The sequence below is a fragment of the Phodopus roborovskii genome, unplaced genomic scaffold (genome assembly GCF_943737965.1).
Source record: "Phodopus roborovskii unplaced genomic scaffold, PHOROB, whole genome shotgun sequence".
Classification (NCBI taxonomy): domain Eukaryota; kingdom Metazoa; phylum Chordata; class Mammalia; order Rodentia; family Cricetidae; genus Phodopus; species Phodopus roborovskii.
The window spans coordinates 27499468-27514555 of NW_026126434.1; the positions used below are offsets into that span (position 1 = coordinate 27499468).

At 46.1% G+C, this 15088-nt stretch overlaps 1 protein-coding gene across 2 annotated transcripts in view; it reads left to right on the top strand.

The window, feature by feature from the left end:
- Fkbp5 (FKBP prolyl isomerase 5) overlaps positions 1-14010 on the top strand; it is an 80028-nt gene extending 66018 nt beyond the window's left edge. Inside the window, exons 7-11 of one of the 2 annotated variants that reach the window (XM_051187116.1) lie at positions 1124-1214; positions 4441-4524; positions 8879-9064; positions 12734-12973; positions 13731-14010. In XM_051187116.1, coding sequence (XP_051043073.1) covers positions 1124-1214; positions 4441-4524; positions 8879-9064; positions 12734-12973; positions 13731-13835 — 706 coding nt within the window. In that variant the 3' untranslated portion in view covers positions 13836-14010. The remainder of the gene's footprint in view (positions 1-1123; positions 1215-4440; positions 4525-8878; positions 9065-12733; positions 12974-13730) is intronic. The other variant, XM_051187117.1, reaches the window with a different exon arrangement.
- The last annotated feature ends 1078 nt before the right edge of the window (positions 14011-15088 follow it).

Consider the following 15088-nt stretch of genomic DNA (forward strand, 5'->3'; position numbering starts at 1 on the left):
ATGGGGGTGCGTGCTTCCCAAATACAATCCATTTGTTAAGATCAGAAGTGGTTCCCTAGAGCCTTTTACAAGCCCCCCATTAGCACCCTACATAGCCAGACCCTGTCCCTCAAAGTGAAATTTACATCCCTTTGGGGTTTATTTGTCAGTGGTTTTTTGTTGTTGCTATTGTTATTGTTATTTGGGGGTTTTGGGGTTTTGGTTTGTCTTTTTGACACAGGGTTTCTCTGTGTAGCTTTGTAGACCAGGCTAGCCTCAAACTCACAGAGATTCTCCTACCTCTGCCTCTGGAGTGCTGGTATTAAAAGAATATGCCACCATCACCCAGCTTATTTTTGTAAGTTTTGACTAAAGGGAGTTTACTACATCTTAGATAGGATAACTAGGAGGTTTAAAAGTTTGCATGCCTCTAAGTGGGGTGCTGGGCTGCTGGCTGTGTTGCACCTTTTAAGTCTTTAGGAGTTGTTTTCTTTGCTGATGTGCTGCCCTCGGGTTTATCTGATTGGAGGCAGCACTGTGGGAAGGCAGCAATGCTTAAGTGAGAAGAAGCTCATTCAGAAACAGAGTCCTTAGGAAACTCAGACATGGGAGTAGGAGGGGACATGGAGGGGAAAGTTTCCAGTGCAGGGGAGGGAATGGTGGGGAGTTGACAAGTATGAAGCTGACAAAGATCAACAAAAAACAATAATAATGGATGACAAAAATGTTAAAAGTTATGAAAATAAAACTGTTGATCTTTCTAATGATTGTAGTAGTGGACTCTTATATCCTTTCTGCCCATAAAGTTTGAAGGGAGAAATTCCTTGTAGCAAAAAAGGAAAGAATTAAGTCTAAAGTCAAGCAGAGAAAACGACATCAATGTTGAAAAACATACCAAGCAGGCTATCCCAGATAGATAGTACAGGAATATTTGTGTGTGCGTGCGTGCATGCATGCGTGTGTAGATAAAAACAGATACAGCCAGGTCTGAGAGAACACAGCACTGAAGCATGGAGTGTTTCTCCTTCAGCCTCTACTGGGTCTCTGATACACAACAGGCTGATTCTGTACCTCAGAATACCAACGAAGTATCTGGAAATACACCAGTTCTTTTAAAGTCTTGTCTCTTTACTCTCCATTTCAGATATGGTTTTGGAGAGGCAGGGAAGCCTAAATTTGGCATTGAACCCAATGCTGAGCTTATGTATGAAGTCACACTTAAGAGCTTCGAAAAGGTGAGAAAGTCGAACTTCTCTAAAACCATGATAGAATTTTTCTCGTGCCCTTCCCATAGCTATGTGTTAGGTGTTTAACTAAGTGGTGTTTATTTCTGTGCTTACCTCTCACCTCTCATTACCGTGATTCCTCTGAGCCCCGAGCCCTTCTGCTTAGAGCATGGGAAAGCTGACATAACGGGATATATACGAGGAGCTGCTGTTATTTTGTTCCTGTGTCAGCCTTTTTTTTTTTTTTTTTTTTAACTTTTGGGTAGAATCCAAGACTTGTTCCCTTATTTGTTCCTAGGCTTGTTCTTTTTGTACTTTTTTTCCTGGGTTGAGGACAAAAAAGTTCACATACTGCCAAGTGGCTCCTTGGGGGAGTTGGGGTGCAGCTTTTCAGTGCTGAACGGACTGTACACTTCACAGGGGTCATGCAGATGCCTCTGCTGGGGCTCCAGGTTGCAATCCCACAGTCTCAGTCTTGGGGCCAGCAGGCTTCGACTTGTGACAGGAAACAAACCTGCTACCCAGCTGTTTTCGTATTTGTCCAAGAACAGGAGACAGGGAATCTGCCATGGCCTCCTTGGACTGACTTCCAACCCATAGCTACCTCTATAGGCTCCAGTTGCCTCTACTGGGCAGACACATCACATCCCTGTAACCCTCAGCTGTGTCTCCAAGTGAAGAGGAAGAAAAGCATCTTTTGCTTATCAAGGCCTTTAGCTTTCCTGTCCTTGCTTTCTGAAGAAGATTCTTACTGTCACACTGCACCAAGCTTATGCTGTCACCACTCCACGAGTCTCTGTGTGTGTCACTGGGTGGACCCATGTGGGAGGCCTGTGATGTTTTTGGAACTCACCTGCTTCAGTCCCCTGCCTTATTAAAAGGAATTGAAGTCAGAAGCCAGACATGGTGGTGTACACTTAGAGTCCTGTTGCTCTGAAGGCTAAAGCAGAAGGATCACCTGTCTCAGGCCAGCCTGTGTTATATAGCATTGACCCTGTAACAACCACCTCTACCACCCCCAGGCAAAAACATAAAGTAAGAAGAAGACACTGGGAAGATGGCTCACTAAGTTGCCATGAAGACGTTCAGATCTCTAGCACCCATGTGAAAAGCTAGGCATGGAGACATGTGCCAGTAAACCAAGACTGGAGCAGGCAGGAGGACCCTAGAGCTTGCTGGCCAGCCAGTCAGTTTGCTCCAAGTTTAGTGAGAGAACTGTCTCAAAAAATAAAGTGAAGATCTGACAAGATGGCAGCATGGGTAAAAGCCACAAAACCCAACCTGAGTTTGTATCTAGAACCCACACTGGAGAAAACTTGACTCTGCAGGGTTGTCCTCTGACCACCCCCACCCCCACCCCCAACACACACACACACACACACACACACACACACACACACAAATAAATAAAATCAATAAAGTTTTGGAAAAGAGACAAAGGAGTCTGGAGAGGTGGCTCAGAGGTTGAAAGCATTGGCTGCTCTTCCAGAGGAGTTCAATTCCCAGCACTACACACATGGCTCACAACCATCTGTAATGAGACCTGGTGCCCTCCTCTGGCCTTCAGGGATATATGTGAACATAAGGAAGGAAGGGAGGGAGAGAGGGAGGAAGGAGACAAAGGAAATATATATTGAAAAAAAAAAAATATATATATATAAGTAAAAGTAGGTTTTTTTTAAAATAGGTGAGGAGTGATAAAGACACCTAACACTGACCTGTGATCTTTATACAACTTCACACACGCTAGCAATATTTGTTGTTCACACGGGTATGCACAAATATATATACACATACACACACACACACACACAATAATATTTGTTGTTGTTTTTCAAGACAGGGTTTCTCTGTAACTTTGGAGCCTGTCCTGGAACTCATTCTGTAAACCAGGCTGGCATCGAACTTATAGAGATCCTCCTGCCTCTGCCTCCCACGTGCTGGGATTAAAGGTGTGCGCCACCACTGCCCACCTGACTCCATCTAAATTAACTTTCTGTCTTTCTCTTTCTTTTCTTTTCTTCCTTCCTACCTTCCTTTCTTACATTTATTTAAGATTTATTTTTATTTTATGTGCCTTAGTGTCTCTTCTGCCTGTGTGTCTGTGAGAGGGTCAGCTTTCTCTCCTGGAACTGGAGTTACAGGCAGTTGGGAGCTGCCATGTAGGTGTTGGAAATTGAACCCAGGTCCTCTGGAAAAGCAGCCAGTTCTCTTATCTGCTGAGCCATCTCTCCAGCCCTTCACTTGAACTTTCTAATCCATATGTACTAAATAGAACCAACCACTCCTATTACATTTCCTAAAAGACTCTGGTTATTCTTCTGGGTTCTGTGATCTTAAATCCAGGTGTTTATATGGGTATTTTTTTTAAGTGCTGGGGATTAAACCCATGGCCGTAAGTATGCAGGACAGCACTGTTCTCACTGAGTGATAGCCCCAGACCTGCATGCACTGTTGTGGAGAGTAGGATACATATAATATAAACCATAATAATGCAGCAGATGATAGTGAACATTTATGTACAGCTCTGCAGTGATGTCTCCAGATGAGCTGCCATCTTTCCAGTCGTATTTTGCTGAAAATCCCCCAAGTAAAGGCAGGCATCGAGACATATACCAGTAATCTTAGCACTTGGAAGGTGCCAGCAGGAGGATCAGAAGTTCAAAGTCATCCTTGTCTACGTGGTAAAGTGGAGGCCAGCCTGAGATGCATGCAGTGCTGTCTGGAAAAAAAGAAAAGAATTTTCCCAAGTACACACCTGCAAGCTGATACTGTTAAAGGCCATAATCCATGTATATGGTTATGAATGATACGACAGTGCCTGATGTAGAGTTTAAGAAATTCTCCATGTATGTATAGCTTGGCCTGGACCATAAGTAATGATCCCACTTGGGAGTTGGAAAACAAACTTGGCAGAAACAGGAGTGCTAGCAGCAGGGTAGTGAGGAGGTCCTCAGGAGCTTTGCTTTGTCATTCCAAAGTGCAGTCCTTCAGGGTGTTCACACTGATGCTCCCGCTGTGCTTTGCCCATTCCCCATGGATGGCCTGCGGCAGACCACAGCTTGGGAGCTATGGCTCATGTTTCTAAAGTGGCACCAAGAGCACTGTCCTGGCAGTGGCTTGGCAGTGGCGGCACACAGTTTGGGTATCTTCTAGAAGTAGCTGCTATTTATTCTCTAGGCACCAACTAATGTGTGCCCTCCTCATCTAACTGATGCCACAAATCTACACACAGGCCAAAGAATCCTGGGAGATGGACACCAAAGAAAAGCTGGAGCAGGCTGCCATTGTCAAAGAGAAGGGCACTGTGTACTTCAAGGTGTGTGAGTCCCTGTAACCCTTTCCCTGCTGTGCTGTTACTCATGTGTCCATGCAGTATCCCCACTCTGCATGCTGCCAGCTCCTTTTGGGTAAGAACAATCATCAGTTTTCACAGGCCTCATGTTCGCAGTGTAAGGATCGGTGAGAGGAGCGTGAAGGCAAAAATACAGGCACCTCTTCTGTATGCTGGGAGCACAGGGTAACCTCCCCTCAGAGCAGATGCACCTGGCCTGCTCACCTGCATCCCACTCAAGGCCTCATGCACCATGGTTGGTCTGTCATCAGCGTGCAGTGGGTGTGGAGAGAAAGGATGGAGAGAGGTTGTTAAGGTCAGAGTTCACAGGAGTGGGCTTCACGCTTCCACTCCTGACAGGTCACTAGGACCTGTGACAGGAAAGAACAGATAGTCTTCAAATCACAATGAGTGATCCCCACATTACTGCACTGCACTTGTTTTCATGTCAACACAACCAAGAAGGCTCTGTTTCCATTACCATTTCCACTTGAAATAGGAATTACCAGGGGGCTGGAGAGATGGCTCAGAGGTTAAGAGCACTGACTGCTCTTCCAGAGGTCCTGAGTTCAATTCCCAGCAACCCCATGGTGGCTAATGACCATCTGAAATGAGGTCTGATGACCTCTTCTGGTGTACAAGCATACATGGAGACAGAATGTTGTATACATAATAAATAAACAAATCTTTAATAAGAAATATGAATTACCTTTGCACTCTAAATTGGAATAGCAGTTTTCACAGCCAGCATCCTCAAAATAAATCTTTAATATTTGATTGATAAGTTTAGGGGGGTTGTTGTCATTGTTTTAGACAGGGTTTCTCTGTAGCACTGGCTATTCTGGGATTTGCTCTGTTGGCCAGGCTAGCCTTTAACTCTCAGAGATCTACCATCTTCTGCCTCCAACATGCTGGGATTCAAGACATGCACCACCACTGCCCATCTTGTTTGATAAGTTTTATCTAGAAATATGTCACTGCTGCTATAACAGAATAACAAAATAAAGATGCCACTAATGGTGCTGGCTGGGTACCAAGAAAGCTCTGGAGATTTGCATAGGTGATTCAGCATCCAGGGATGCTCAGCATAGCCCACCCAAGAACCTGATGGGGAGAGCGCACTGAATCTTGCACTGTCCACAGTGATGCCACTTATAGCTGCCCTATAATGACGCTGCTTCCTCAGAGCCCTCTCCGTGGGACCTAGGAGCCATTGCTTTATCCCATAGGTCCTGATCCCGGGTGCAAGAAAGGAGATTTCAGAGTGCTATGCAGATTTTTGCCAGCCCACTCCCAAATGTGTGTCTATACACATCAAGTGAAGACTTAAGTGTTGAGAATTCCAAAATGGACATGTTCTCCTGGGTTAGGTGATGCTGTTGGAAGCAGCTGATTCAGTTCCCTGCCTTGTAGTAAGGAGATTGAAGCCAGAAGTCTGCAGTCAGCTGTGGTGGCACACGCCTCTAATCTCAGTGCTCTGGAAGCAGAGGCAGGTGGATCTATGTGAGTTCAAGGCCAGGTCTGTAGAACAAGTTCAAACCAGCCAGGGCTACATAGTGAAGCCCTATCTCTCTCTCTCTCTCTCTCTCTCTCCCCCTCCCTCCCTCTCTCTCTCTTTCTCTCACGCACACGTGTGCTTAGATTTTCTTTCTTATAACTGCAGTCTTGAGAGAGAGAGGAGAGAGAATTTGGCTTTTTCCTTGTTAAAGAAAAAAATGTTTTTGGTTGTTTCTGTAACCCTGTAAAGCCCAGGCCTGAGTCAAGTCTTCGTGAGCTTCTTTCTCACATGTGCTGCTGCCACCTCTACAATCTTACCTGTGGGTGGAGACAAGCGGGGCAACCGTGAGGCCATAGTCACCCCAAAAGAACACTGGCAGAGAAGTAAAGACCACTGGGCTCTTTGTTTTGGGGGGCAGTTCATCTGTTCTTCGCTTGGAGCTGAGACTCGTGATGGGGTCACGGGACCATCTTAGTGACTGCCACTGCAATGGTAGGGATGAGTTTCGTTTATTGTAAGTGATACTGGATCTTCATTTTAAAGCGAAATCCAGGGATTTTAATAATATACGCATGTTTGTTTATGCTAACAGTTTCTAAAATAATGTATGAATCAGAGCACATACAGGTATGAGCTCTGAGTTGGGAATCTGAAAAATCCAGCCTTTGATTTTCATGTGATTGAGATCACTTACACGTGTTGCTTGGGAGCATTATGGTGATGATACATATATTTCAACATGTTTTGATAGGTAATTCCTAAAATTACCAATCTGGATAAAATCTGGATCATCAGTCACACATATGGAACATATTATTTTTAACATGTAATTTGATAGACAAGATCTTTCAAAACATTAGTCTGTTAGGGGAAAATTAATGAAAGGTTCAAAACCACTGACCTGAGACTTACCCCAGAACATCTCTGAACATTTTGTACCGCTGATGTCCTAGAGGCACCTTCCTAATTATAGGTGAAGACTGCGTTGTGGATGCTAGCTGGAGCTGTGGATTTTAGAAGTGTTGGTAGGCTGTCTCCTGTGCACCCTCCCTTTCCAGCGCTCAGGGCAGCTTTCCTTTCCGCGGTGCCCGCTTTCAGCAGTCCATCTTCCCAGGATGTTTGACTTCACATGTGCCACACACAACATGCAGCTGTGTGGGCAACTGCAGAGATGGGCTTCACTGCTGATTTGTATTTCAAGACATCTGCACATTTTTATTGACCTGCAAGTTTGGTTTACAGCTGTGGGCAAAGCAGGACTGAGCTGTGCTATTTAGACTGGTGTTGAAACTTCCTTTCAACCTCTAACACTCATGAGAAGCAGGAAATGACTAACCTCATCTAGTTCTGAAAGTCATTGTTAAGCACAGGTGGCCTGTGCAAGCTGGGAACTCCCTGCTGTGTGTAGGTCTCTTGCGCCCCCTAGTGCTCTGTAGGAAGGACGTGTGTCTGAGGCTCGCTGGTTGTGCCTGGGGGGGGGGACTGGAGATGTCCTTGCTGCCATGAGTGCAGTCAGTCCTAGCACTGGTCTCTGCAGTGTTCAGCAGGTAAACATTGGGTTAATGTCCTGCAATGTGTCTGCCCTTTTGCCATCTGATAGGAAGTGTCCTCTGTACTCAGGCTTGTACTTGCCTTCTGCAGAGAAGAGCCCTCTCATTTGCATGATTCCCAGCTGTCACTCCACTCGTGGGATTACTATTATTACAGCAGTAAGCACGTGGTCTCCACTGCAGTTTCTTATTCAGAGCCCTGCTGCACGCATCATTCAATAGCTTACAGCTGTCAGGACACATTAGTCAGCAGGGCCAGGTGTGCTGGCCCAGGTTGACTCCTAAGGGTCACAGCATTAGGAAGATTAAGAACCACTGCTCTGGAAGCTGAGGCAGGAGGACCACAAGTTTTAGGCTTGCCTTGACAACTTAGCAAGGTCCTGTCTGTCTGAAATAAAAATGAGGGCTTGGAGATATAATGGGTGCAGTGCTTACTTAGTGTGCAGGAGGCCTTGGGTTCAGTTTTTAGTACTGCAGAGGAGGGGTTGTAGGACAAATAAGAGTAGACCAATTTTCTCACACATTGAGTTTTGCTGTTCAAGCTTGCTTATACTGTATGCCCATGGATCAGCACACAGTACTCTGGCCCACTGCCTACTCTTAGAAGTACAGTAATGTGCCAGGTGTCAGTGGCACTTGCCTTTAGTCCCAGCACTTGGGAGGCAGAGGCAGGCAGATCTCTGTGAGTTCAAGGCCAGCCTGGTCTACAGAGCTAGTTCCAGGACAGGCTTCAAAGCAATGCAGAGCAGAGAAACCCTGTCTCAAAAAAACAAAAAAGAAGTACAATAATGCCAGGACACAGCCACACTGCTGCAGTTTTGCCTGTGTTGGCTGGTTTTGCTCTCACACTACTCACGAGAGCCCAGGACTTGCAATCTGCTTCAGAGAGCCCAGGCTTGCTGTCTGGGGACTACGTTACCATATTGTAGTGTTTACTATGTAATGCTGATTGCCAGGAGAAGAGAGAAAAGTCACCACCCCCTTCCATAAGCCATACAGCTCACCATCCTTTTGAAAGACTGTTGAGGGTTGGCTTCAAATGTGTAACCACCTGCTGCCAGGCTGGAACCTGCTGCCAGGCTGGAAGAATGCCAAGAAACAGCATACTGTAGTGTCAGCCTGCTACACAGGCTACCTCACAGGCCAGCAGAGCTTCCATAGGACTAGGAAGGGGTAGGAGAGCTGAGGCCTGGTCATGGGGGTCGTGGGAGGACTCAGCCGAGGCAGGCCATGCTCATACTTTGTTACATCCTTTCTAGAGCACAAGTCATCACTGGCCTTTTTCTCCTAGGGAGGCAAGTACATGCAGGCTGTAATTCAGTACGGGAAGATAGTGTCCTGGCTGGAGATGGAGTATGGCCTATCGGAGAAGGAGTCAAAGGCCTCTGAATCGTTCCTGCTTGCGGCCTTCCTAAACCTGGCCATGTGCTACCTGAAACTTAGAGAGTACACCAAAGCTGTGGAGTGCTGCGACAAGGTGGGTGGTTATGTGACTTGCACTGGGGTGGCCCACACTTCACTCTCAGTCCATGTGAAGCTTCAGCCTCCCTCAGACAGTTTGCTCTATGCTCAGCATGAGCTGGGACACTCAGGTGATTGGGCTAGATGTGGGCTATTTCTATCAGACATTTTACATAATTTTTTTCATAGACTTGATGACAGTTTTCATCCGTGGTCTCATACTGGTTTTGAGTGTCATAGTATAGAACCAACCGTATGAGTTCCACTTTTTGTTTTGTTTTGTTTGCCCTGCTGAGGATTGTGCCTTGTGCATGCTGGGCAAATACTTTACCACTGCCCACTTCCCTGGCCCTTGGGTTCCCTTTTAATAGAGCAGATTTAGTTTGAGTTTCTTAGGCCTTCAAACACTGAAAACAGATTTAATCTAAGAGGCCCAGAGCATCTCAGCAGCCCTCACAGATTTGCATTTGTGCTCTGATCCATTACTACAAGTGGCAGAGTTTTGCTATAAGAACCATCTTGGCAACTCTCTATTCTAGTTAGTGTGGGCTCTTTTTACAGACACCTAGCTTTAGAAGGAACAGTATATGTTACAATATAAGTAAACGTTACCATTAAGTGTATCTTAAAGGTGGGCCTGTAGCTAATCATGACTGTCTTAAGTCACTGTTCTACTGCTGTGAAGAGACACTATGACCAAGACAACTCTTACAAAAGAAAGTTTTTTGTGTGTGTTTTCGAGACAGGGTTTCCCTGTGTAGCCCTGGCTGTCCTGGAACTTGCTCTGTTGACCAGGCTGGCCTCCAACTCACAGAGATCCATCCACCTGCCCCTGCCTCCCAGGTGCTATTCTAGAGTTTTGCACCACCACTGCCCAGCAGTAAATACAGAGCTGTTACAAAGCGACTCAGAATTCAAGCATACAAGAGAGTCCAGCCATAGACTTCCCATCAACCTGCTCTCCCAAAGCCTTTTTTTTTTTTTAAGATTCACTTTTTTTTTTTTTTTAATACTTGTATCTGCCTGCTGTGTGTGGGAATGTGCGCACAGGTGCTCCAGGAGCCAGGAAAGAGCATCAGATTCACTGGAGCTTGAATCACCATTTGTCAGCTATTGCGTGTGGTTGCTGGGACCTGATTTCAGATCTGCAAGAGTTATACTTCTACCCAGTTCCCCCCTCCACATTCTATAAACATTCATTATGTGTGTATGGGTGGTGCGTACAAGCCATGCACATATGGACAGCCCTGGGGAGTCAGTTCTCCTTCTACTGTCTGGGTCCTGAGAATCCAACTCAGTTTGTCAAGCTTATCAGCAAGTGCCTTTACCCACTAAGCCATCTCTGTCCCCTCCCAAATCATTCTGTAAATACTCCTCCTCTTTTTTACAAATATGGAATAGCATCTATGTTTAATTTTTTTTTTTTTCAGGCTAGGTCTCATTCCAGTCTGACGTCAGGCTTGCTGTATAGCCACAAATAACCTTGAACTTCTGATCCTCCTGCGTACACCACAACACCAGTTTTTAGACTTTGTTGTTGTTTATGCTTTGGGGTTTGGCTTTTTTGTTTTGTTTTGTTTTGTTTTGTTTTAAGCTAAAGATAAAATTTAGGATTTTGTATATACTCAGCAAGCTGAGCTACAGCCCCAGTCTGTGCCTATATTTAAATTAAATTACATGGGTTTAGGGCTGGAAAGATGGCTCAGTGATTATAAGAGCACTTCCTGTGCAAGTATGGGTGACTGGAGTTTGAATCTCAGCACCTACATAGTAAGCCTAGCCTAACCCACACAGATAGGGAACCCTGAGTAGACGGGAAAATCAAGATCACAAGGGTGTGTGGGCTGCCAACTTCCATGAAAGTTGTGAGCTAGGTTCAGGTGCAGACCCTGCCTCAAAAGTAAGGCAGAGAGTAATAGAGGAAGATAATTGACCTCTGGTGTGTGTGTGTGCGAGTGTGCGTGTGCGCGCGCGCGCGCGCAGATGCATGCACACTCATACACTTATGCATAATATGTACACACACCAAAAAAAAAAAAAATGAACTTTAAGCTGACTAGAGAAAGATTTGGACACAGTTCCATGAGGCCAGGACTCCCTTCCCTGTCAGATGAGCACTCTCTCAATGCTCCCTCATCTTGTTTAGGGTTAAAAGCCTTGTCGTTGTAAGATCCATTATGTGACTCTGTTGTGGTTTACTTTAACTGGTCCTCACTGTAAGATCTTCATGTTCATAATAATTTAAAAGTTAGGGAAGAATGCTGTATATTCGGGGCTTCTCTTCACATGTTGTTTTGGGTGTTTGCACAGGATAAATTCCTAGAAGTGCTAGAGATAGGAACACTTACAATTTTAGGTGGGGAGGAAGTGCCTGTCACACAAGTGTGAGGTCCTGAGTTTGGTCCTTGGCACCCACATAAAAGCTGTTCATGAGGAGCTAGAGAGTGGCTCAGTGGGTAAGGCACCTGCTGTCCTTCCAGAGAACTTGGGTCCAATTGCCAGCAGTCACATGGTGGCTTACAGCTTCTATAACTCCAGTTCCAGGGGATCCTAATACCGTTTCTGCCTTCCACAGGTGTAGAGGCAGTGCTCAGACAAACATGCAGGCAAAACACCCACCCCCCACACACACACACAATAACAACAACAACAATAATAATAATCCAGGCCACCCATGCTTGTTATCCCAGTGTCGGTAGGCCAGATCTCCAGGGCTTACTGGCTGGCCAGCATATTCAGCAAACCCCAGTTCCTGAAGATTGGCATCTGGCCTACATACACATGGATACACATATACAAGTCAGGGGTAGGGCTCTTTGTCTTACACTTAATTCAGAGGTTTCAATCCATGTCTGACTGGCACCATTGCTATGGGCAGAGAATGGTAGCAGAAAGTCATATCAGAGAAAAGTCACTTGCTTTTATAGAAGCCAGGACACAGGACCCAGAGACAGTATACTTTCAAAAGCACACCTCTAGGGCTTGGTGTCGTGGCACATGCTTTTAATCCCAGCACTCAGGAGGCAGGGACAGGTGGATCTCCATGAGTTTGAGGCTAGCCTGGTCTATATTACTGAGTCCCAGGACAACCAGAGCTACATAGTGAGACCCTGTCTCAAAAAAAAAAAAAAAAAATCACACCCCTTTGACCTTCCTCTCTGGTCAGCCCAGTGCTTCACCCTTCCTGATGCTACAACCCTTTAATACATTCCTCATGTTGTGCTGACCCCCATCAATAAAGTTATTTTATTGCTACTTCATAACTATAACTTTGCTACTGTTATGAATTGTAATTATCCAATATTCAGAATATCTGATATGTGACCCCTAAGGGAGTTGTGTCCCCCAGGTTGAGAACCACTGCTCTAATCCCTTACTGCCTGTTCAGTACAGACTCACTGATGAAGGGTCCTTGGGTCCAGTCAGACCTCCTAGTACCATCCAAGGGTCCAGGCGTAAACACATGAGCTTTGGAGGAGGCATTCTATATTAGAACATTGAAAATCAAAGTGCACTTAATTATCATGTCATCCCTGTATATACCGGTGCTTATCTTAGGGTATAATTGCACCTCTCTGCCTGTCTCCCTTGATCTGCACACTGTTTACTAAAGATCCTCTTCAGTACCCTCAAGTGAGAAGACTTACAGCCACCTCTCCTAAACTGTGGGCCCTCTCTGTTCTAGGCCCTTGGACTGGACAGTGCCAATGAGAAAGGCTTATACAGAAGGGGTGAAGCCCAGCTGCTCATGAACGAGTTTGAGTCAGCCAAAGGTGACTTTGAGAAAGTGTTGGAGGTGAACCCTCAGAATAAGGCCGCAAGACTGCAGATCTGCATGTGCCAGAAGAAGGCCAAGGAGCACAATGAGCGAGACCGCAGGGTGTATGCCAACATGTTCACCAAGTTCGCAGAGCAGGATGCAAAGGTGCGTGCCGGGACCCAACCCGAGGGAACTGAGGCCCTTCGTGTCCATGGAAGACTGGAGGCTAAGCCTTGAGTCGTAGAAGACTCTAGACCAGGCTACTTTTATCTCCTGCCTCTGCCTCATGAGTTCTAGGATTTCAGGTATCTGTCACCAAACCAAGTTAGCTTGTCATTTAAAATATTAATCAATTTAGCCAGGTTGTAGTAGCGCACACCTTTAATCCCAGCACTTGGAAGGCAGAGGCAGGCAAATCTCTGTGGATTGGAGATCAGCCTGGTCTACAGAGTGAGTTCCAGAACAGCCAGGACTGCTGTTACTCAGGGAAACCCTGTCTTGAAAGAAACAAAACAAAACAAAAAAATTCTAAGCCCATCAGTATTTTTTTTTGCCAAGTAATCCCTCCTGGTTGAGATGTGCAGCTTGGCTTGAAAACAGGTGTGTTACTACAGCCTCACTTGGTACTATACAGTACCATCTGTGTTGAGTGCCACGCTGGGAATAGGTCTGTCTGAAAACAGGTCAGCTCCTTGCCCACAGTTGTCCTCTGCTCCCAAGTCTGTTTGTGAGCCCCAGCTTCCACCATCACAAGACTTAATGACCCCACAGCCACCTCAAATTGCAAGCTCTTCCTACTGCAGGTGGCCACCCCCACTTATCAACTGTTCCCCCAAATACAAGCAGACACATTTGTTGTAGACTTGATAAAACCCATCTTGGGAAGACAGAGGCTAATTTTACCTCCTCCTTTAACCCCCAGGAAGCAGCCAGCAAAGCAATGAGCAAGAAGGCTGTAGAAGGAGAGGCGGGTAAAAGATCTGAGAGGCAGGCCATGGAAGAAGGAAAGGCTGAAGGCCATGTATGACGTCACGCCAAGGAGGGAAGAGAGTCCTAATGAACTCGGCCCTCCTTGCTGGGCTCACACCCAACTCAGGACTGAACGGTGTTTAGTGTAAGGTTTGTTACAGTCTCTGGGATTCTGGAAGCAAATGGCAAAACCAGTAGCTTCCCAAAACAACCACCCTGCTGCTGCCGGGGGTGGGGGGTGGGAGTGGGGGGGAAACGCCGGGGAACAGAACAGAAAAGGCCGTTGGTGTTCCGTGTTCGGAGACCAAGCCAGCAGCTCAAGTCCAGCTCATTTCAGTGCCCTACACAGCATCCCTTGATGATACCAAGGCCCCAGCTGCCTTGGAGCTCTCCATCTGCGTTTCTACAGCCCTGCAGGGACCTTCTCTGCTTTCCTTTTGGGAGACAGGAAAGGGGGTAGAAGATGAGGTTTTGTTTGGAACTGACTCAAGTGCTGAGAACACAAGCCCAAAATGAGGGGATCCCCAGGTCCACAGCAGAATCTCAGAGGCCACTTGCCTGCCTGTCCAGCCACTTCCCAGGTTCCCTTCTCAGACTCTTGTGAGTGTGGTTTCCGTCATACCCAGCTTGTCCCAGGGAGTCTGTCATTACTCCAACACCCTCATCAGGTGGAGGTAGGTGGGAGTTTGCCTCGTTAGCTTTCCCTAATTAGAACGAGGTGTGGAGAGCTATTGGAGTGGCTTGTTTCCCCCACTGTCCCTCCCTTTGAAGAATGTTAGCACTCAGTGCTGCTGCTCAGCCCCTTGTTTCCATTCCCTGCCTCGCTGTGAAGAACCTGAGGCTTGCTCTTGTCCTAGACCTGGAGTGGACTAATGTCCACATCCAGCTAAGACTGCTGCAGTTACTCCTTTTTTTTTTTTTTTTTTTTTTTTTTTTTTTATTGCTTGTAAGCATATATACACTGCTTTATGGAAGAAATTTCACACTCCTCTATCGTGCAAAAAAAATTTTTTTTTCACTTTTTACCTCTTAGCTTTGGTTTCAAAAGGCAAAACCTGTGAGGTTTAAAAGCAGGCAGCTCCTCCTTGAGTGAGGGTGCCTGGAGGTTGGATGTGCAGACACTGTCCCCCTGTACCTTAGCCTCTTCATTGGGGTGTGGCCTTTAAAAGTTGCTGGCTTCCCGTGCAGGTACATTAAGCCAAAATCTCCAGTACTGGGCATTAGATCAGGACACGTCTTAAGTAGTCACATAGTTGGATTTTAGTCCTACGGGTAATGTGTATGATTGAGCAGTGCTTGCTTCTCCACAGC